Consider the following 23530-nt stretch of genomic DNA (forward strand, 5'->3'; position numbering starts at 1 on the left):
GATTCTTGTGGGCCAAAAGCAAGGGTTTGAAATAATGTCAAGCGCTTCTGACAACAAGTTCAATAATCTGTCTAAACAGCTCGACGAACTGAAAACCCAATTAATGGCTTCTATGCAGTCATCCAACAACAAAGTTGTTACAGCTGAATCTTGTTCAGGCATGCTTAACCAACGAACCGGTATCATTTCGTTACGATAATTAACGTTAATAAACGAAACAAAGTAATTTCGTTTCGTTTATTAACGTTAAGAACGTCAAATTAACGAAATGATTTTGCTTCGTTTTCTGCCATATCAAAACGAAATCAAATCGTTTATGTTGATTTATTAATTTCGAACTATGCTGGCAAAGCTGATTGATGGCGGAGTCATTAAAGGTGAAAGCATTAGCCAAGCTGATTGCAACTTTTCTCACGAATTTTGACAGTACGAACATTTCTCAGAGTATTTTTTACATTACCACCAACGAATTACACAAACACCTTCACCATGACTATAGCATTGCCAGCACAATTCAAACATAAAGTATCACGTTTTTGTTAACGTTTTTAACGTTAACGAAAGCTTTTCGTTTCGGTTAAAACGAGATACAATTTATCTTGATAATTTCTTTATCGATAATATTTCGAAGTGTTTCAACGGAAACGGTGGAAATTTTTTGATAAACGATTAGCTTAACGTTAAGGTGCATCCCTGATCTTGTTGTTGTGTGGGTGCATGAAATAGCGCATTATTTATTTCTCCTATTTCTATGCCATCCAACAACAATACTAATGACCCTTTGTTAAACAATCTTAGGCCGCAGTTACCCACCGATGCCACGTATGCCGTACGTACACACATTTGAGCGAAATTTATGCCCGTAGTGGCAACGAAAAAATTGTTGACATTGACCTGTTTGAATGCATGCTTATGGAAACATCAACTTTTTCTATTTTAATTTTTGATGTTGCAAAAGGCTCGAATTAGTAGTAAAAAAGTATAAATAGATTACATATTTATAATCTGCACTTTTACATAATTATTTCGAATTATTTTCACAATTTTTCAAACTTTAATTAGGTTTTTTTGCATAAAACTGCAAACGGTCAAAAATTAGCGCACAAAAGTTTACTAGGCAACTCTGTCTAGTGAGAGAGAGATCAGCTGACACGTTCTTACGGAAAAAATCAAAATTGTTTTGATTTCTACGTTCCGGGCTACGTACGTACGTGCGGTGAACGTCGGTGAGTTTTCGTTTACATTGCGTTATCATAGGATAGGTCGTGTCAGCTGACACTTTTTTTGTACGTACGTTCGTGGGTAACTGCAGCTTTATCGAATTTCCCGCTACCCCTCAAGGCACGGAATTCACACGCATGCCGTCGGCATTCAAACAAATTCATCGTCTCTCTCTGCCAACATTGGTATTGCTTCAACTTTATCTTCTTCGCGTTCCACTTCTACTTCTACTGTTAATACGCTTCCAAAATCTATATCAGGGGTCGCCGAAATCAAAACTGTGGCTGTGTGAGTAAAACTTAAATCATGTTGTGGGTGGTGGTTTAGTGTTGATGAAAAATCAATGAGGTAGGACGTATTCACGCATGTTTGTGAACACACAAAAGTAATTCGTAAATATGCCATATAAATACTACTTCATTGCTTGAGTATAAGGAAAATTTTAAACAAAATAAATTGCTGACATTAAACCATGAAAACATTCTGCGCATGAGCGTTTGTTTGCAAAATTTCTTTTCGCAAATGCGCAAATAAACAATAGCTTCACCCGAAGTTGCTACTTTGCTTGTTCAGCGACAATTAAAGCCGAATAAAAACGAAAGAGAATAATACTACGTGTGAAGTGGCGCCAAGAATTATTCAACTAAATGGTAACCATTGATCTATATCTACAACAACATTAACACTTGCAGCAAATAAACAAATGCAATCGTTAAATACACTATCTAACAATTCTAAAACAAAAAAGTGTCTCTCAACCGCCCCTACATCTAAATCATCTACAACGTCACCTGTGATATCCTCACATAAATCTAACACAACGCCTACTTCTACATCTTTACCACCAGCTAAAAATAATAATAAAAAACAAAAGGCGTCTACTTCTACATCTACACCACCTGCAAAAAACAATAATAGCCGTGTTCTTTTTTACAAGCGTATACGTTTATTTTGCGCGTAAAAAACGCTTATCATAGCTTAGATAATGCTTAGGAGATCCATCTAGCGGCAGTGGTTAAATAACTAGCTACAGAACAGGGTGTACCTAAAATCGGAGACACGAACCTCTGGTGGCCAAAATTTATAACATATACCTGAATCAGTTGCGATAAATAGTAGAGGGTGAAACATAGACACATGTTTCAGTTACATCTGAGTATAATGCGTATTGAAATTTAGTAGTACAAATTTTGTGCGCAGCTATTTCAGAGGTGTATTTAAAGTTTGACGCTTAGTAGTCCATATAAAGTTTAAGCGTAAACGACTATAGATGTAAAAAAAAACACGGCTAATGCTGATTTGGATGATCTATGTAAACTCTCTGTAGTGTTGTATGTAGTATTCGAAACCGTATTAACAAATTCAATAGATTTGTCGAAACCACTATTATATTTTATAGTAAAACTTTTATTGATAAAAGCCTAAAAGTACATATATTTATATTTGATTATGATTTTCAACCGAATGAAAATTTTTGATATTTAAAAATTCAAAATAATGAAAATAAAATTATTGAACATAAATTATTGAATTCACATATTATACATTTTACCTGTTAACTTTATATACTTTGTGAATTCAATAATTTATGTTCAATAATTTTATTTTCATTATTTTGAATTTTTAAATATCAAAAATTTTCATTCGGTTGAAAATCATAATCAAATATAAATATATGTATGTACTTTTATGTCCAGAGAATTAACATTAAATAAATTAAATGTGACTTGGTTTTTTGTTCTATTGTTATTGTGATAAGAGTTAAGAGTTGTTAGGCAACGTTTCAATAATTGCTGGTTTTAGCCTGTCAATTGGAATAGTTTTGATTTCATTATCAATTTCAATTTTAAAATAGTTTTTTTGAAGTACCTTGTATGGACCTTCATAAGGTTGTTGTAAAGAACGCTTATTAATTAAACGTACAAAAACAAATTTACATATTTGTAAACCCTTCGGAACATAAAAAGCAACATTAGAGTTATGATGATTTAAACTTGAATGAATATTTCTAAATTTTTCACGTAATTTACCCAAAATTTCATTTGACGATGAATTTTCAGATGTTGGAACAATAAGTTCACCGGGCAATCGTAAATTTTGTCCAAGAACCATTTCAGCCAGTGTAGCTGAAATGTCTTCTATAAATGTTTATCGCAAGCCTAACAATATTAGAGGTAGCTCACCATACCAATCTCTGGTTCAATTTGTAGCCATTAAAGAAGATTTCAATTGTCTATGAAATCGCTCTACCATGCCATTCGCTTGAGGATTATAAGCTGACGTTGTAATTTGATGACTGCCTAATAACTTTGTTAATTCTGTAAGCAATTTTGAAGTAAATTGAGCACCCTGGCCAGTAGTTATTTCTTGAGGCACACCAAATCGAGGTATATATTAGACTTTGTTGGTACCCATACAAAAAAAAAAAATTGCAAATGTCCACCCCTAAATTTAAAGATTATGTTGAGAGGGTTTCGGAAAAAATATTTTTTTTGATCCTTCGAAATACAACAGATACGTTTTTTTCGATGTAACTTGGTTATTTGACGTCCGATTTTTAAAAATGATATGTCATTATTTTGGCCTTGAGAAGCTTCACTTTTCATTCGCTTGAGGATGATAAGCTGACGTTGTAATTTGATGACTGCCTAATAACTTTGTTAATTATGTAAGCAATTTTGAAGTAAATTGAGCACCCTGGCCAGTAGTTATTTTTTGAGGCACACCAAATCGAGGTATATATTAGACTTTGTTGGTACCCATACAAAAAAAAAAATTGCAAATGTCCACCCCTAAATTTAAAGATTATGTTGAGAGGGATTCGGAAAACATATTTTTTTTGATCCTTCGAAATACAACAGGGACGTTTTTTTCATTGTAACTTGGTTATTTGACGTCCCATTTTTAAAATTGATATGTCATGCCTTGAGAAGCCTCACTTTTCTTTCTAATGCCCTTTTAAGCTATGAAATCGTTTTCACATGATTAGATCAGCTAACAAAATTGTCATTGTTGTTCGGCAGGAAAAGTATTGAAAAATGTTGTTGTACTTTGTGTGACCGTATTGGGTATGAATTCCACGGACGGACGTATGGTGAATCTAACAGCTTGTGATTATTGTTGGGTTCGGCAAATTATTCAAGCGTGTTTGTTCTTCAAGCAATATTAGTTGTCGCAAAATCAATTTTGTTGTGATTTATTGTTCCACTGCAGTGCTACTTCATATGCTAATTTAGCACACACATACACAAATTTCTTATTTTATTTAACTATTATTTTAACGATTCACGATTGCTTTAACCGGCAGGATCGCCAATGTAGTATTCCAAACCGTATTAACAAATTCAATAGATTGGTCCAAACCACTATTATATTTTATAGGAAAACTTTTATTTATAAAAGCCTAAAAGTATATTTATTAGGCCGGGTCGATTTGTGGGGAGGCAAAAAAATCGCCCATTGCTCTGTGAAAATCATATTCTAGGAATCAAAATAAGAAACTTTGCCGAAGGAACCATACCTCTAAAACGAATTCTGATGTCCCCCCCCCCCCCCTTTGGGTCGTAGGGGCAAATTTTGAAAAATCCCACTTTGAAATGCCTATGTTTTTTCTTTTTGAAGTTTATTTTTCTCTTTAGAAATTTATTTAGTCAGAACATATGTAAATGAAAAAATGAATTTAACTTAGTAATAGAAAAGAAATTAAAAAAATTATTAGAAATTTGCGTTTTTACAACCCCCTTTTAAAACCAAGGCATCACTGTGATGCATTTGCATGTCGTAAACATAGTTGTGTGGGTTTTTTATATAACCGTTTTAAAAAATGAAGGTATCACTGTGACACAATTGCAGATCGTAAAATTGCTTGTGTTGTTTTTTTTAAGCCACCACAAGACATAGCAGGTAGAATTGAAATTGCCCCTACCCAAAAGTTCGACCCAAAGGGGGGGGGGGGGGCATCAGAATTCGTTTTAGAGGTATGGTTCCTTCGGCAAAGTTTCTTATTTTGATCCCTAGAATACGATTTTCACAGAGCAATGAGCGATTTTTAAATCGACCCGCCCTAATATTTATACTTTATTATGATTTTCAACCGAATGAAAATTTTTGATATTTAAAAATTCAAAATAATGAAAATAAAATTACGAAGTTCTGATTCTTACCGAGACATGGTTGAAACCATCGGTGTTTAATTCTGAAATTTTATCGGAATCTTATGAAATATTTAGGAAAGATCGTCTAAACAGAGTTGGTGGTGGCGTGTTGATTGCCTTGCATACCAGGTTCTCTGCGGAGGAAATATATTTCGCGGACTCTAATGATGTTGAGTTCCTTTGCGTGAGAGTAAAACTCTCTTCTATCTACAAATATTTTGTAGCATTATATATTCCGCCCAGTCAGATATTTCTATATATATAAATCATGCTTCCCTGGTGAGGTTGGTATTTTTTTGGCTAGATCTGTTGATTCTGTCATCGTGGCTGGTGATTTTAATTTGCCTTTTGTGTCTTGGAATCTTGTTGATGGTTTGTTAGTTCCCACATCATCTCGCGATATATTCTATGAATTTCTAAATGCCTTTACAAATATTGGCCTCTATCAATGAATTTGATAAATAATTAGACTTAATTAATCTTTTCAGATGACTCTTCGAATTGTTCAGTGAGTCGATGCGATCCAATAGTTCTGTCCGAAGATGTATACCATCCGCCTCTGGCTTTATACTTGGATTATCTACATGCACCGGAGCGTAGAACTATTAGGAATGTGTGTTCTGGCCGGTTTTTTTCAGGAAGGCTAATCTGTCTGTGCTTATTGGTGAGGTTTCCAAAATTTCTTGGCCCGCCTACGATGGAGATGTCGAAAGGAGTTGTACACACTTTAACAATGCTTTATATGCGATATTTCACGAATGCGTACTTATGTATATCTAACACCTCTTCAGCAATTCCAACTTCTGCTTGGAGCTCTAAAGAACTCAAATATCTTAAAAATCGAAAATCGCGTTCTTTTAAGAGATTCAAATTATCCGGATCAAGAAGTGACTATGCGGCATACTCTATTCTGCGCCACAGGTACAATAGGCTACAGAGAAGATGTTATGCGGATTACTTAAAAAAGAGTATGCATAAAATTTCCTCTAATCCAAAGTCGTTTTATTTGTTCCTCAACTCGAAAAGAAAAATCAATAGGTTTCCAACCGTAATGAAGTTTAACGATCTAAGTTCTAATGATGACTATGAAATTGCCAATATGTTTGCCACCTTCTTTAAATCTAATTACTCCACTGCCTATGACTCCCCGCCATTGAACTATTTATTCAAATTGCCCTCGCTTAATTCAGCATTTGTTCCGTATATTCATATGGAAGACGTACTAAGACATCTGGAAAGCCTAAAAATTTCCTATTCTAGCGGACCTGATGAAATTCCATCTCTTGTGCTACAAACGTGTGCTGAATTCCTGTATAAACCTCTTACATGTCTTTTTAACGCATCCCTATAGCAAGGGATATTTCCCAGAAAGTGGAGAAAATCTTTTATAATGCCACTTTAGGAATAGATCATGTATTTTAAATTACGGAGGAATAGCAAAGCTTAGTAATATTCCCAAACTCTTTGAATCGGTCGTCACAAACTCAACTAGATCATAGGTTATCCTCTACCATTGACTTGTCTCAACATGGTTTTTGCTCGGGTAAATCTACCGTGACTAACTTGCTTGAGCTCACAACTCATGTACTGAACGGATTTAAAGTTAATAGCGAAATTGATGTAATTTATACTGATCTTAGTAAAGCTTTTGATAAAGTTTCCCATTCTCTTCTTCTGTTCAAACTCGATCGTTTTGGCTTCCCGCCTTTGTTTCTATCTTGGATATCTTCATACTTGATGGATAGAAAACAAACAGTTATATTTAATAACTGTAGGTCAGAATCTATAAATGTTACTTATGGTGTTCCTCAAGGCAGCCACCTTGGTCCAGTGCTGTTTCTGCTGTTCATTAACGATGATCCAAATGTTTTGAAGTACTGGAAGCCGCTAATGCTTGTAGATCAAATCTACAATCGGATCTGAATAGCCTAGTCGAATGGTATAGTGTAAATATAATGTCACTAAACCTGCCGAAGTGCAAGGTCATGTGGTTTACAAGCAAATCATACCAATCCTCCTAGTATATGATTGATGATTACACAATTAACCGAGTCATTAGCTTTATAGACCTTGGCGTTACGATGGACCCTAAACTTGACTTTAAATTGCACATAGAAGGTAGCGTGAAGAGAGCCAAAGGGACTTTGGCGTTCGTCAAACGATGGTCTAAAGAATTCGATGATCCATATATTACTAAATCTCTTTATATCTTTGGTGCGACCAATATTAGAATACGCTTCGATAATCTGGAACCTCGTTACTAGACGCACTGCGACAAATTAGAGTCGGTTCAAAAGCAATTCCTGATTTTTGCGCTAAGGGCCTTACCGTGGGACCCTCCAAGGATTCTACCTCCCTACTCCGGCCGTTTAAAACTTATTCAGCTCCCTACGTTACGGAGTCGTAGGGAAATAGTAGGTGTGTTATTTGTAGTAAAACTTATTAGAGGGATGGTAAAAGGCCATTTTCTGCTTGGTGAAATTTTCTTTAATGTTCCCTTTATACCATCTAGACAATTTCAACCGCTTCATATAAGGACATGCAGATCGAATTTTGAAATGCACGAACCACTTCGTTGTTTGTGTACTGACTTCAATAAGCACTGCAAAAACATTGACACATGTGACTCACTCCACGTAATAAAAAAATATCTGCTGACTACCTTAAATACGCAATGATTCACGTCCTTTCCAACGTCCCACTCATCACCAGCTGCAGTAACTTTGGGCGGGTGGCTCCAAACACGTCCATTCCGACAGCACTAATAATCAATTCCCGTTGCTCGGCATCACACATATTTTATAATATAATTTTTTTGTATAAGTTTTAAGCGGGGATTACCCTTATTGCTTTACATATATGAAAACATTTATTTGAAGCAATTTAAAATTTTATAATTTATTTTAATGATTTGGGAAAAATTTAAACAACGTGACATCAGGAGAGACAAGGCGAGAGCTTTTTCGATTATACCTTGTAAATCTCATCATAGCCTTTTCTCCCGGGAGTGGGATTTGAACCCGCACTCGGATGGTGAAGTGTTGAATGAAAACCCAAATGAGACAGCTTCAACCAAAATGTGCTCTTCGATACTAATAACATTTCTAAGTTGCGACAACATCTAAATAAAATAAATACATGCAATGCGCGATAACCTCCGAAGAGACTTTAGGCCGACCTTCTCTTCCAATTTGTGTCGTGCTCCTTTTTATTATTTCCTACAAATTGGCGGGACGGGACCTATGTACATGTTTTATGTCGACTCCGAACGGCATCTGCAAGGCCGTTGAGAAGTTTTTCATGGCAGAAATATACACGGAGTGTTTGCCAAATCACACCACGGCGGCCGCCAATTTCAAATTGATCAGCATTGAAAGTGACCACTCAGAAGAGATATATTTCATGGAACTGATTACAAGTATTCACATTATGTCCCTTTTCGCAATTCGGGTCGTAATACTACATCGGAAAGTATCAGAATGGTGGAAGGTGCAATTGAATCAAATCTTAGCGATACAGGTTCTTATGACTTACAGCAATATTTGCCAACTCCGTAACTACATGCTTCAATGTTTTTCTAGAAACGTTAGTTATGTAGTTTCAATTTAACAGTGCACGACGGAGAAATGAAAAAGGCAAACAGTTACATACGGCACGAAGTAACGATAATTATGTATATGTATACAGATAAGCACGCCCACGTGAATAGCCAAATTCTGTGTCCTAATTTTTTTTGTTTAACTTCCTTAATTTCAGGTGGTAAGTTTGTGTGGAAAAACGTTCGCTGGATGTGCTATGAGAAACAAAAGCCTAAAGTTTTGCAATATAAGACGTCTTTAAAACCAGAAGTGGAATTTAATGAGCTGAACCACAACCCACGTCGTCCAGGAAAGGTTATTCTACAATTGCCGACGAGCATAAAGGTGGATCGTAACAAAAAGCAAGATTTATTGGATATGCTTCTGATCAACACCGATTTTCAGACATTTACCAGCAAAAGGTGAATGCGAAGTCGAATCTGATTCGGACCTCGATGATAAGGAGCATTCTTAATAATAATTATTATTATTCTTTTCTATACTTAAGTATGCAAATATAATTTCGTTATTTAAAAACAAATTCATTAATAAAATTTGTTCAAAGATAAATATCGTTTGAAAAAGGCTTGACAAAAAACCATGTCCTATTTTACACAAATGAAATTTAAAAAAACAGCTTGTATGAGGTAGGATGATTTTTTGTAAGGAAAGGCATTTGACAAAACAACTTATTTATTTGTTTATGTATTTAAAAAAGTAAAAAGTTTAATATAGATCAAATGATTGAAGAACACTTCGTTAATTACCAGTATCCAGTTTTAAATGATTCTCCTTTTGAATGTCAGAGATCTTTATAGTGGAACGCTTTAAATACGTTTCTTTGCTCTCCTGAAAAGTTTTCATTTTTGAAATACACATATTGTTTTGTCAAAATTCTATATCATTTGCAGTAAGTCCAATTTTCTTATTAGCTTTACGATTTTACATATTATTATTCTGAACGAATATAAAATTTAATTCAATTGTCCTTGGAGATTGCAGGATAAAACATTAAATTTGTAATTTACATTCATTAGGATTTATAACAGGTGTCGCTGGAATTAAGTAAGGGGTGCTCTGGGGCGCAAACAGCAAACTGCCAGGAAAGGTTTTGAGGAAAGAATAAATGCTGGAATCTTGCCGAAATACCCCGTTGGATGCATCTATCACTGCCATGTTGACCGTCCAGGGTTAGGTTCAACACCTTCCCGGAGCAGGAGAGTATGGATCAGTCCCGCTGCAAGGATCTGCTATGAGGATGACAGTTTGTAGGAGGGACGCAACAAATTAAATGGGGTTACACTGAAATTACAGCCTTTGGTCGGGAAAAATCCCGAGTCACTCCGGCTGCCGTGGGAAGCGCATTGGAGCTTTTCCTCTATATTTATAATGATACAATTTTTCATTAGTGCACCACGCTTTGACAATAAATATAAAAAAGTTGATAGGGGGAGATGCCAAAACTAAATTTTCCATCGTCCGTAGGCTTCTAGTTTTTCCACAAAAAATTTTTATTTATTTATATTTAAGAGGGGTTCCCACCCTCGCCACGTCTAGGGTAGTGCCCTAGACCTCCCACTAAATTCCTTTAAGTTCCAACTCCAGACCAAGGTGAACCTGATCCAAATTTACAGTTTTATGACTTTTTGTTTTTATTGGGTGATGAAGATGCCTAAGCCTTAAAAGCAATTTACTGAAGTACAATATCTAAATATTTTTGCGAGGTTGATCATTTTCCACTAATTATCGTTGGAGATTGCAGGATAAAACATTAAATTTGTAATTTACATTCATTAGGATTTATAACAGGTGTCGCTGGAATTAAGTAAGGGGTGCTCTGGGGCGCAAACAGCAAACTGCCAGGAAAGGTTTTGAGGAAAGAATAAATGCTGGAATCTTGCCGAAATACCCCGTTGGATGCATCTATCACTGCCATGTTGACCGTCCAGGGTTAGGTTCAACACCTTCCCGGAGCAGGAGAGTATGGATCAGTCCCGCTGCAAGGATCTGCTATGAGGATGACAGTTTGTAGGAGGGACGCAACAAATTAAATGGGGTTACACTGAAATTACAGCCTTTGGTCGGGAAAAATCCCGAGTCACTCCGGCTGCCGTGGGAAGCGCATTGGAGCTTTTCCTCTATATTTATAATGATACAATTTTTCATTAGTGCACCACGCTTTGACAATAAATATAAAAAAGTTGATAGGGGGAGATGCCAAAACTAAATTTTCCATCGTCCGTAGGCTTCTAGTTTTTCCACAAAAAATTTTTATTTATTTATATTTAAGAGGGGTTCCCACCCTCGCCACGTCTAGGGTAGTGCCCTAGACCTCCCACTAAATTCCTTTAAGTTCCAACTCCAGACCAAGGTGAACCTGATCCAAATTTACAGTTTTATGACTTTTTGTTTTTATTGGGTGATGAAGATGCCTAAGCCTTAAAAGCAATTTACTGGAGTACAATATCTAAATATTTTTGCGAGGTTGATCATTTTCCACTAATTTCTCCACCAAATTTCATTAAAAAAAAATAACATATTTTACCCGAAATTGTTAATGGTGCACTAATGGAACATTCAGCCTTTATACATATTCATATATGTATATATATATTTATATTTATTTAGTTTTTTAATTACATATACAAAAGAGGATACATACTTTTCTTAAGCTCGTCACCCTTGATAACTTCATTACTTCAAGCAAGCAAATTTAAATTATTCTGGGCAAGGACAATCCATTTATACTTTTGTTCGTGATGATGTCATTAACATTGACCAAATTCCGATTGTTTGATGTCATATTGGAATGATTACCACGAGGTTGGCTTGATTTCTTCTTGGTTAGTTTTGCTTTTACTTTACGTACAAACGTATTCGAACTCAATGTTGATTTGATAGAAAGATTAGTTTTGCTAAGCATTGTTCCTCCGACACAATTATTTTTCTGATCTTTTTTGCATGTACCCCCAGTGCAAGCCCCAATAGAGAGCTGTGACTTACTGTTATGATGTTGCTTATTTACCTTTTTCGTCGAAGACTGTTGGACTGCTGTGACAACATATCCTCCTGTTTTAAAACGATTGCTGCCAGGTACATGTCCCTTGGAAGTAGTCGACAACAGTCCCACATGTTTATGTATACTAATGCCACTATTGCGGGTTATTGTGGGTTGATTGAGACTGTTGTGTGCTTTTGATTTGGCTTTAGCAAGGCGGGTGATAAGCTGTGATGTGTCCGAGATTTTCGTAAGAGCATTACTAATGAAACAAAACTGTATAAGTATGCATGTCAATAAGAATATACCGTCGCTACCAAGGTAAAAGCTGTAAGTTCTACTTTTTTTATAAAAAATAACATTTTATACTAAAGAATGGAGGGGACGCATATATGTAATACTCCTATATCCCAGCCAGCATTTTTTGAAATTTTTGATCAAAAAGTATTTAAATATCATACCCCAAGATGATTAAAAACGTTCAAATTTAAAAGCATTTTCTGTTCGAAAATAACTGTATCGTCGGGAGAAAAATGTACCTTAAATGTGATTAGTCTTGAATAATCATTTATGATTCCTATTTCGAAACGCTTTTTATTCATATTTGGTATCATTGTAAAATTGAGCTTTAATTGTTTTAGAGTAATATTTGACTGCTTTTCACAGTCATTTTCTAATCATATTCGTGAACATATGTATTTCAATCGTTTTGGTTGAGATTTTTGAATCATTTTTGAATGCGATTATGATGCATTTATTCTTCATATCTCATTCAAAATAAGATAATACATAATAATCTTATTTCATCAGGGGAATAAAGCATGCGGAAGTGAGCTATTTGAACCAAACAAACTTGACCGATATACACCTGCGACTACAACGTCCAACATCAGCTATGATCGTCAATATCTTAAAATACGATACGGTACGGGATGTTGAAGCCGTATTCAGGTATGTCAAGATAGTTTCCCTTACCTGGGGTTCAAATAGCTCTCAACCTTTGTATTGTCCAACTATTAATGTATTTTCGGGGAAGCCGAAGGTGGAGAAATGGTTGGGAAAATATTCGGTCACGAACAGCATTTACATTATTTCTTGTCTTGAAGAATATGTATAATTGTATAAATAATAAACACGTAAGCATATTTGATTATTCCTTTTGTTGTTTTTTAAGAAATATATTTAATATTTAATCATCAAAGGACATCAAAAATGATTCCAAAAAGTGATCAAAAATGAATTTCAGTTTTTGATCATCAAAAGTATTCTTATTTTATTATTTCTTTTGTTCCATTGTATGACAACTCATTATTTAGTCAGAAAGAGTAATCAAATTGTATTGATATGCAGGTAAATTCAAAATTAAATCATCAAAATGTTGAGTGGGATTGCTACAAAAGGCTAGGTATGTACATTTCCAAACATCAGAGTGCCGATATATTGATGTTTAAACGTTTTTGTTTTTGTATTCAATAAACGAATGTACCTAAATTTAAATTTTTTCTTGTCATACTTATGCTGCTACAATCACAAAAATTTTATAGGCCGTCTTGTTTTGATTTCCAATTCAAAACACATTGCGAGCATTTTCTATTAGCAATATAGGAGTATTACATATATGAGGGGACATTTAGGACACGAGGTAGTAAAATAAAATAATGAGTTTTCTGTTCATAAACGGCAAGTTTATTCGTTATCTTTACCTTAAACCTTTACCGAGATGGCGAAACTATGTTATGTTTCTTGAATCAAATTATGTAAATGTAGCACTCCACGGTATGTACGGGACAAACCGTATCTACGCATTTTAGCAGTTTTCGACCGTCAGGTGAAGTTTCAGCGAAATTAATATTTGAAAAAAAAAAAACTAAAAACTTCATTTGGTAATACAAGTAAAATAATGAAAAAAATAAAATTATGTTTCTTCGAAAAAAAAAAAATTATAGTGATATATATCTATATAGTATTATAGAGCGAAATTCTGGACCCGTATCGTGTACAATGATTGGTATCGAAATCAAGTTTTCACTCAAACATTAAATCAAAATAGCTCTGAAATCGTGAGTGCTAATAACGACATAGTATGTGAACTAGAGACTTTGCCTACTAGTTGGATTTATAATTTGCATAAATAGTTTGGCAGTTTCATATTTATAAATTGGGTGCAGAATGGATTCCGATACGAATCGTAACACACGATATGGGCCCAGTTTTTAAATTTCGATTTTCTCATAGGATATGCGAGTGGAATGTTACTCTATCTTGGCTGCGGTTTCGAAAATGCCATATCTTAGAAAAGTTTTGAATAACGCGCTATTTCAGTAATTAATTAAGTTCAATACATTTTAACTTTTTTCACAAAAAAAATTCTGCGATGGGGCGTTCTCCAACCGAGTATCGAGATAGGGCGTTTTGAAACAAATTTACAAATAGGGTGTTTTTGAAAAATATTCTTAGATAGGCCGTTCTTGAACTGCCAGCCGTGATTTGATATTCCATTCAGACGGCGGTGTAGGAAAATGTATGCAGTGGTTATCTAAAGCATTGTATATACATGGAAATTTACTCCCGTTTCCTTATAGTATGCGAAATTTATCTGCTCCGGGTAAAGGATTAGTATATTTCAGGAAATAAACACATTGGATCTGCTATTTAACATGCAGGAATAAAAAAAAATTGTTAATAAGCCAAAAAGTGCTGGTGCTTATTCGATAGAAAAAATGTTTCTCTTAAGCTGATACAAATTTTAAATTCTTCTACTTGGGTACTTTAAGATGTGATATTTACGAATATTAATAAGGCCAGCAATTCGAAAATCGGCGAAAAATCGCGATTTTCCATTGAGTTCTCCTAATGGTTTTTAGCCGTTTTTATTATTACTTTTACACACCTCCGCCGTTTTGATTTATATTCCAAAATCCCTGAATCGCCTTTTGTGGGGGCCTTATGTGCATTTGTAACTTGTGATACGTTTCTAAATGTACGAAATGTGCGTTCATCTTGGATAATTTCTGGCATACCCAGTGTCAAAGCTTCGATATGAATACCAATTTTTCGTGCTATTGTTGGCGACGTATTATGACCATTGGTAGTCATAGATTTGCCACTGTTATTTTGATCGTTCTGCCAATGGATTAGTTGTGAACACGCGCTAAAAAGAAATTTGAATTTTCGTCTCGTTCTATAGGCTCTTATTTTACTCACTTAAGAAAAATTTCCCGGTTAACTTTTCTCAGAGACTTCTGGTCAAATTTTTCACATGTAGATTTATTTATCCGTTCGTAAGCTATTTGTTTTTGCTGTCCAGACTGGTGTTGGCATCGCTGTTGCGGATTCCATGAAAGCGACCTTTGATATCCAGTCGCCTCTCTACATTCCTCTGCCTTCACACCGGCCCAAAACTTTTTTTTTAAGGAAAGCTTCAAATCCAATTCATCTAATTTTCTTTCGTTGGCAATATAACTATTCGGGGCCCTAGAACTGAAGTATAAAGATACAAAAATATACAGTTGTGAGCACTGAAACAATAGTGGAGAATTGCAATTAGCGTGTTGCTAAAAAAGTACTAGAACTAGTTTTATCACCAAAAATTTATATATTAATAAGCTAAAACTTATACTCAAACTTTCCATACAATCAATTGCCAGGCTGTTTCGCATACTTAGCATACGTAAAATCATATAAAAGTTATATAAATCGATTCTTATGGATCAACCGCAGTGCATAGGGCAATTTTTGTTAACGAATATAGCTCTATTTGTTTATAATTAATAGAAAAAGTTTTTTGCGAATTCGAACAATCGAACTCCAAATATCGAAATTTACTTTCGTGCCCAAAAGCACATCATCTGTAGGATCGAAAAATTTTCATGGTGTCTTTCCGAAATTCCAATACTCAAACCAATTATATAAACGCTCTAATTCGAAATTCGGAAAGGTGCGTAGTCAAAGAGGATAAATATAATAAGAGTCACCAGTCTGCTACGAGTGGCGAGTAAGGCAAGGTGCACACGAGGCTACGTGTCATAGACGCGTACAAGATATTTCATATAGCTACAATTTCTCTACGCCTCAAGATCTGCACACGAAGCTACTTTCGAGCGTCGCTACAAAAAGCAAACAATTATTGAAGAAAATAAAAAATTTAATTTCTTCAGCTATATCCGTCCCCGAAACCAAAGGAAAATAGGTATTAAACGTTATTTGCATCCCCGTGCCTTTGTAAATTATAAAAGGCAATTTTAAACCACCGCGGACTAGAGAAAAGGGTGATTTCTAGTTACCAACACTTTTTAGGCTTTTAAACGCTTCAACAATGTCTAACCAAGCTGTTGTGGTGTTTAATACTCTTTTTCGCTTTGGTAATATACCTTTCACGCACTTTTATTAACTAAAGTAACATTTTTTAACTAATTGCACAAATTTGCATACAAAAAAAATGTAAACAAACATTTTGTTCTTCCTTTTTTCAAGCGTACGTACGTTCAGCGACCAACATTGCTGTACGCTTAGCTATACGAAAATTGCATGCTTTGTCGCTTTCATGCAGCTGACGCCTCGTATGCAGCTGTCCATTCAAATACATGTGTTCGGCATCAAAGCGTACAAATTTCGCCTGCAGCGTCTATGACGCGTAGCCTCGTGTGCACCTTGCCTAAAGGCTCCATTACTGATACTTAGCATAGACTTGACTTGGCTTACGAACTGTCACTTACAGTTCCGTTAAATTAACATTGCATGTTACTGATTACTCAAAACTTAACTTGACTTAGAAGTCTGTTGAATTTTGATTTTCTATGTAAGTTCTAAGTGACGTTTACATTTTGAGATGCCATTTGTTTGTTTCCATTTCATTTTGACATTTTGTCATACAAATTGACATTTATTTAAAAGTAAATTTCAACGCTGATTATGATGCCAGGATGTATGCGCCAAGTGGAGTATAATCGTGGCTAAGTTGCCAAGTTTACGCCAAGTCAAGTCAAGTCTATGCTAAGTATCAGTAATGGGAGCTTAACTCGCAGGAAATTAAAAAAATGTATGCCTAATCTTTTCTAAGAGGGACACTTTTAATTGTCTCGCATTTATCCATGCCGTGTAGGCAGGCACCTTGTGCAACTGTGATTTTTGGAAAGAGAATTAATTAATTAATTAAATACAGTCAAAAAAATCACAAATATCCCACGAAAATGTATAGAAGACATTTTATGCACATCTCGCCCAAAAAAAAAAACCAGCGACTACCTCGAAGAAAACATTTAGCAAATGGCTACAAGTAACGAGTGACGTCTCTTATTATATTAGGGGGACTCATGTAATCTTATAAATGCCTTATAAAATGTGTAGACGTATAAATTTATCTAGTGTGTCAAATTTTGTATGAAAAATCATTTACACAATTTGTATAAATTTACGCGCACATTTCATTGTGTAAACGCGGTAAACTCAAAGGAATGCAACCTTGCAAACATTACAGCCGGCATTTTCATCAGAAATCTCCAACATCAGCAAGTAAAGGCGTTTTGGTTTTGATTTTTCACTTAATCTTGGCATTTTCTAATTTGTATAACAATCAAAAAAATTTTGTTTGGCAATAATACAGCTGATAAACAATCAAGTTTATCAAGAGTATAACTAGGTGCGTTCATATAACTGCGTGTGTAAATTGATATAATTTTACACCTTATAGGTTTATATGCTTTCATGAGTCCCCCTATTATATTTTAATTTGAATTTATTTAATTTGTATTTTTTAATTTTATTTGATATTATTTTTATTAAATTTTGTATTTTCTTACATATTTTTATTTCCGAATTGCAAAAACCGTATATTACCCTACTATCTATATATTAATACGCTAACAAAATTTCCATACAATCAATTGCCAGCCTGTTTCGAATACTTAGCATACGTAAAATCATATAAAAGTTATATGAATCGATTCGTATTGATCAGCCGCAGTGCATAGGCCTATTTTTGTTAACAAATATAACTCTTATTTGTTTATAATTAATAGAGCAATTTTTTATAAATTCGAAGAATTCATACAAATATCGCAATTCATTTTCGTGCACAAGCGCGCCATCTTTGGGAACAATTATCTAAGTGTTCTAATGCGAATTTCAAAGACCTAAACCTTTATGCACAAGTGCGCCGTCTTTGGTAACAATTATCTAATTCTAATGTGAATTTCAAATTTTATGTATCCCCGCTAAATCCGAAAGCACAAATGTTTCACCTACATACAAATATGGTTTCCCATAGTTGCCACTTACCTATAATAGCCTCTACCAAAATCCTAAAAAATTGTTCCAAAATAATTTGTAGCGTACCAAAAAATCTTAAATAGAATTAATTTTTGACCGGCCCATTTTTTGTGGCAAATTTCACTTACACGTAAATACATAAATCTTTATTTAACAGATTCTTTGTTTTTTATTTTAGTTGTTTTCAAAAAAACATGAAATCACAAATAATGAGTTAACTTTTGTTGAAACTAACTAATTTATTTATAACAATTAATGGCAAATTTGCGCGAAAATGTTTTTGCATTTGCAGATTTAATCCTTTTTAGATAAAGTACGTCTTATATTGAACAAAAAAAAAAAGATTCCAAAAATATAACATTACATTTTTTATATTTGCCGTCTTCCAGTGAGTTTTACAGCTCTGGCTCACGCCCAATCCTCACGGGAATGCTCTGGATCATTGAGAGACTTGAGAAGCAGATGTCGTGAAATTTTCGCACACGTGAAATGTGATAGGCAGATGTCGCCGCCGTTTTTCATTTAACTCATACGGCGAAAGGTTAAGCAGCGACATCTATTTTTTAAAAATTAGGTTTATTAAGGGCAGCGTTGCCAAACTAAAAAGAAGTAATTAACAAATTATCTGGCTCTCAAATTGAACCAGACTTCTATCTGGATTTATCTGGCTCAAATCGTTGTTGTTGCATTTACATGCAAAATTATTTATCTGGCTCAGGATTTTCCCACCGGATGATGGCAATTGCCTTTTATGCTAATTTCGAAACAAAAAAGGCAGTATATTACCCACTATATTTATTATTAGGCTAACTTTGTTGGATTATATATCCATTAATCGGATGCTTAGATCCCATAACCCTAATTTGTTTATGTCGCTTAAAGTTATGAAATCAATTTTATTTTAGTAAATATGTTTGCGTGAATAATTTCAATATTTTTGTTTGTTTTTGTTTTCTTCCTAATTTATTCTGCTTTGTTATATCTTAGTATTATATTGTTCACAGACGATATTTTATGGTAGATATGGTCATATATATTCATGAAATGGAGTGTTTACAAATTTAATACAAATTAATTACGTACATAAATCTCAATGGGAAACCCAACATTAAATATCCGAACATTGGAATCTTCATATTTCCACAATGATCACATTAAAACCCGGAAAAAAAGTCTAAGTGCACTTATTGCGTATTTATATGGAGCTGTTTGTTAACTTCACTTAATTTTTTCGCAATTTATGTACTTTATTTTTTTTCTTTAGTTAAACATTTTTTTAGTAAAATCTGCCTTCTTTCCCATTACATAATTTTTTTTTTTTTTTTTATTTTTGATGTAGGTATCCTCAATTCTACTCGAAATTTTTGTTTTGTGTCACACTTACATATTAGATATGTATTTATACAAAATTAAACGGGTGGCGTGAAATAGGCTAAATTCCTTTAGCAAATTTCTTCGTTTTTAACTAAAAGTTCATGTTTTTTGAATTATGACACTGAGCTCCCAAAACTAACTTCGGTAGCGCGCCAACGGTGACCTTCCGGGTGTGGAAAGACCTATTTTTCAATTCAATTTCAAGTAATTCCACCATAATTCTATGTCAATTTCATTTGATTTTACATAATTTTTATATTTTGGTTTAAGGAGCTCCATACCAAAACGTTATAATTACGTGTGAAAAGTTTTTAGAAAATTTAAGAAAATACAATCAAAAAGTATAATGTCTTAGATCTAATTCAAAATTGTAAAGAAAAAGTTAAGTAAGTTAGACCAGTTTGCTATATTTCCAACACTTGATGCATAGACTGAGTTGAAAAAAATACACGTTGGTCGAAATTCGACCACAGGCGATACTAGTATTTATTATTAGGCTAACTTTGATGGATTATAATATGCCATTATATCAGATGCTTAGATCCAATAACCCTAATTTCTTTATAGCGCTTAAAGTTAAAATTAATTTGATTGTAGTAAATTATTTGTTTTTCCTTACTTTCTAATTTATTCTATATCTTGATATTAGCAAGCAAATTTTCAATTCAATTTCAAGTCATTTCACTAAAAATCTATGTCAATTTCATTTGATTTTACTTATTTTTAAACGGTTTTATTTAGCTTGAGTTGACAGGCAGGCCGCATGCACGGCCGCACGGCCGTTGTGAACGAATCTTGTAATTGAAATTTAAGTAACTTCCCGATAAGCTACAAGCTTGAAACTTGGAATATAGTTCAGAACCCGATGACAATGCAATAATAAGAAAAAAATCGCCGCTAGGTGGCGCAAGGATCGAGATATTCGCAAATTTCGCATTTGTGGTCCGATTTGGCTCATATTTGGAACACATAATACATGCAAGAATAGAAATCGACCTGTGAAAAAGTCGCCGCCAGGTGGCGCATGCATCGAGATATTCGCAAAATTCGCATTTGTGGTCCGATTTGGCTCATATTTGGAACACATAATACATGCAAGAATAGAAATCGACCTGTGAAAAAAATCGCCACTAGGTGGCGCATGGATCGATATTCGCAAAATTCGCATTTGTGGTCCGATTTGGCTCATATTTGGAACACATAATACATGCAAGAATAGAAATCGACCTGTGAAAAAATCGCCGCTAGGTGGCCATGGATCGAGATATTCACAAAAATCATATTTGCTGTTTTAGCCACGATTATACTCCACTTAGCGCATACAATCTGGCATCATAATCAATAAATGTCAATTGAAAAATGTCAAAATGAAATGGAAACAAACAAATGGCATCTCAAAATATAAACGTCACTTAGAACTTACATAGAAAATCAAAATTCAACAGACTTCTAAGTCAAGTTAAGTGTTGCTAAGTTTTGAGTAATCAGTAACATGCACTGTTCATTTAACAGAACTGTAAATAACAGTTCTCAAGTCAAGTTTATGCTAAGTATCAGTAATGGGCCCTTAAGTTACTTTGTTGCAGAGCTTGAATGAATGAAAAATATCATAGTTGATTGCAAAATTGTGAGCAAATTTTGTATTACTAGAATCAAAGCACAGAAATAACTAGTCATTTTTTTACCAATCCTGTTCGCCGCTGTATGGCGGCACCGCTTTCGAGGAAACAAAGCTTTAACAGGTCCCAAAGTATTGTAATTTTGTTGAATCGAAATTTGTCAAAAAAATTATTTCCCTTTAAGAGTCGATGAAGCAACTGATATTTGCTTTTAAAAAAATTTTCCAATTTTGATTAGAATTTTTTATAAATGGAGCGTATACAGGCCACAGTAATCTTCACTGCCCTTATTAAAACATTGAAAGATTATTCGATCCACTTAAAAACATGATTGCCTTCATTGCCGATAATTGCTCGATGATAACAGGAGCAAAAAGAGGGAAAGTTGTTCCTAATCTGCATGTTAATGAATGTGGTTGGAATATTTTAAATTAAAATTCAATTGGTCGATTTCCAAGAATGCTTTGGTACAGAAATATGTAATTTCAAAGTACGCTCCCACAAGGTAGCTGTTTTAGATAAAGTGCTTGAGCAATGGGAAGCCTTATATTATACTTCTACTACTTCTGGGTACACTCACAAACATCAGATATATAAGTATTTGCTGTTTAATTATTTTTGTTTTTTTAATAATTTGGGAAAAATTTAAACAACGTGACATCAGGACGGACAAGGCGACAGCTGTTTCGATTATACCTTTTTTAAATCTCTTCAAAGCCTTTTCTCCCGGTAGTGGGATTCGAACCCGCACTCCTACGATGGTTGAAGTGTTATAAACGCATTCAGCCACGTCATGCCTTAGTTGTTGCAAATCTTATCCCAATTGCCATCTTTGCATATTTTCTTTATTCATATTCCATACTTCGTATGGCATCATATGGTAAAGTTATGCGTTGGTAAGGCGGTTTCAGAGAAACTTGGTGTTGTTGCTTTGTTCTATTTATAGAACTACAACGAATTAACAGCAATGTTGTCTATTTGTATGAGTTTTTAAGCGGTGATTACCCTTATTGCTTTAAATGAATGAAAACATTTATTTGAAACATTTTTTAATTTATAATTTATTTAACAATTTGGGAAAAATTTAAACAACGAGACATTTTTGTTTTTGTTTTCATTAATCGAATGTACCGAAATAAAATTGTGTGTATACTTATGCTGCTACCATAATGCAAAAATAAAGGTGTTGCCAACAACATAACCCCACTTTTTCCCAGTATTTACGTTTGTTACAAAAGTAAATATTTTGGTTGCTTCATTTTTCGTAAAAATTCTTCAGGAAATTAATTTGTACTATATTCTGTACAAAGTTACGTTAATCTTTTTGTCTAAAAATTCTGGAAGCGGCTTATATAGCTATTATATTTCAAAAAATCTACTACGATAAAATATACATGCCGAACTTGGCAGAATAAGGGAAAGAAAACGTAAATGGGATGAGAATACCTGATTATTGATTTCCATATGTGCTGCTACAATCACAAAAATTGTGTGGACTGACTGTTGGCCCACACATAAGAATCATACACGAATTTTTAACAGCTTCAAATGTAATTCACTTTTATTTAAGTGTTATGAACTTATATAAAAATCATATGTTTAATTAAAGATTATTTATACAGGCTTTAAGGCTGCGGCACAATGAAATTTTTCATATAGATGTGTTTAACACAAGCTTATGCATTCCAGCAACATCGCCACAATAATCAACCAAGGCGTTTATAAATATGAAGGAACTTCAGACTTGGCAATTGAGGTTTATTGCGCCTTGCCCATTCACATATCAAATTTCGCGAAGCACTGTTATAAACATTCTCACTCTACAAGAAAAATGCTTGCTAATATATTTTGTGTCGTATTCATTTGTTATATTACAGCTTTTAATTGAGAAAAATGTTAGAACAGTTACCAACGAGTGGGAAAAATAATTTCACTTGCAAAGTGTGCCAGCACCCTTAGCCAAAGCAAATGTCAAATTCTTGTTGTTGTTGTAGCAGTGCTTCGTCCCATCCAATAGGTGCATCCAATCACAAATTGTCATCAATGTCCTCTAACGGGAGTCCAGGGAAACTTGCTGTTTCAACACGGGTGTACCATTGTGAGACGGGTGTAAGAGGCGTTGGTTTCACAATAGAGTTGAAGAGATGGTTGGTGTCATGTGGGGACGCATTGCAAACAGGACATACATTTGGTATGTCGGGGTTGATTCTGGACAGGTAAGAGTTTAGCCTTTTGCAGTATCCAGATCGAAGTTGAGCTAGAGTGACGCGCGTTCCCCTAGGGAGAGTGCGTTTCCGACAGGGTGAATAGTTGATGATT

The 23530-nt window shown here is 34.4% G+C and overlaps 2 protein-coding genes across 34 annotated transcripts in view; one reads left to right on the forward strand and one right to left on the reverse strand.

Moving 5' to 3' along the window:
* Positions 1 to 23530, forward strand: part of Nadsyn (NAD synthetase) — a 1223365-nt gene that overhangs the window by 240150 nt on the left and 959685 nt on the right. The window lies entirely within an intron of this gene.
* The window catches only part of Nna1 (Nna1 carboxypeptidase), a 725779-nt gene that overhangs the window by 193946 nt on the left and 508303 nt on the right, over positions 1 to 23530 (reverse strand). For 19 of the 26 annotated variants that reach the window (XM_067782489.1, XM_067782485.1, XM_067782486.1 and 16 more), the window contains 3 exons: positions 15156 to 15431; positions 14842 to 15102; positions 11616 to 12213 (listed from right to left, as the gene is read on the reverse strand). The exons of 1 other annotated variant lie outside the window; for it this stretch is intronic. In XM_067782489.1, the coding sequence (XP_067638590.1) occupies positions 11667 to 12213; positions 14842 to 15102; positions 15156 to 15431 (1084 nt within the window). In that variant the 3' untranslated portion in view covers positions 11616 to 11666. Of the gene's footprint in view, positions 1 to 11615; positions 12228 to 13654; positions 13750 to 14841; positions 15103 to 15155; positions 15432 to 23530 lie in introns of those variants that run through there. 6 more of the 26 variants (XR_010952781.1, XR_010952782.1, XR_010952780.1 and 3 more) reach the window with 3 other exon arrangements.

This window comes from Eurosta solidaginis, chromosome 4, assembly GCF_040869045.1.
Source record: "Eurosta solidaginis isolate ZX-2024a chromosome 4, ASM4086904v1, whole genome shotgun sequence".
Classification (NCBI taxonomy): domain Eukaryota; kingdom Metazoa; phylum Arthropoda; class Insecta; order Diptera; family Tephritidae; genus Eurosta; species Eurosta solidaginis.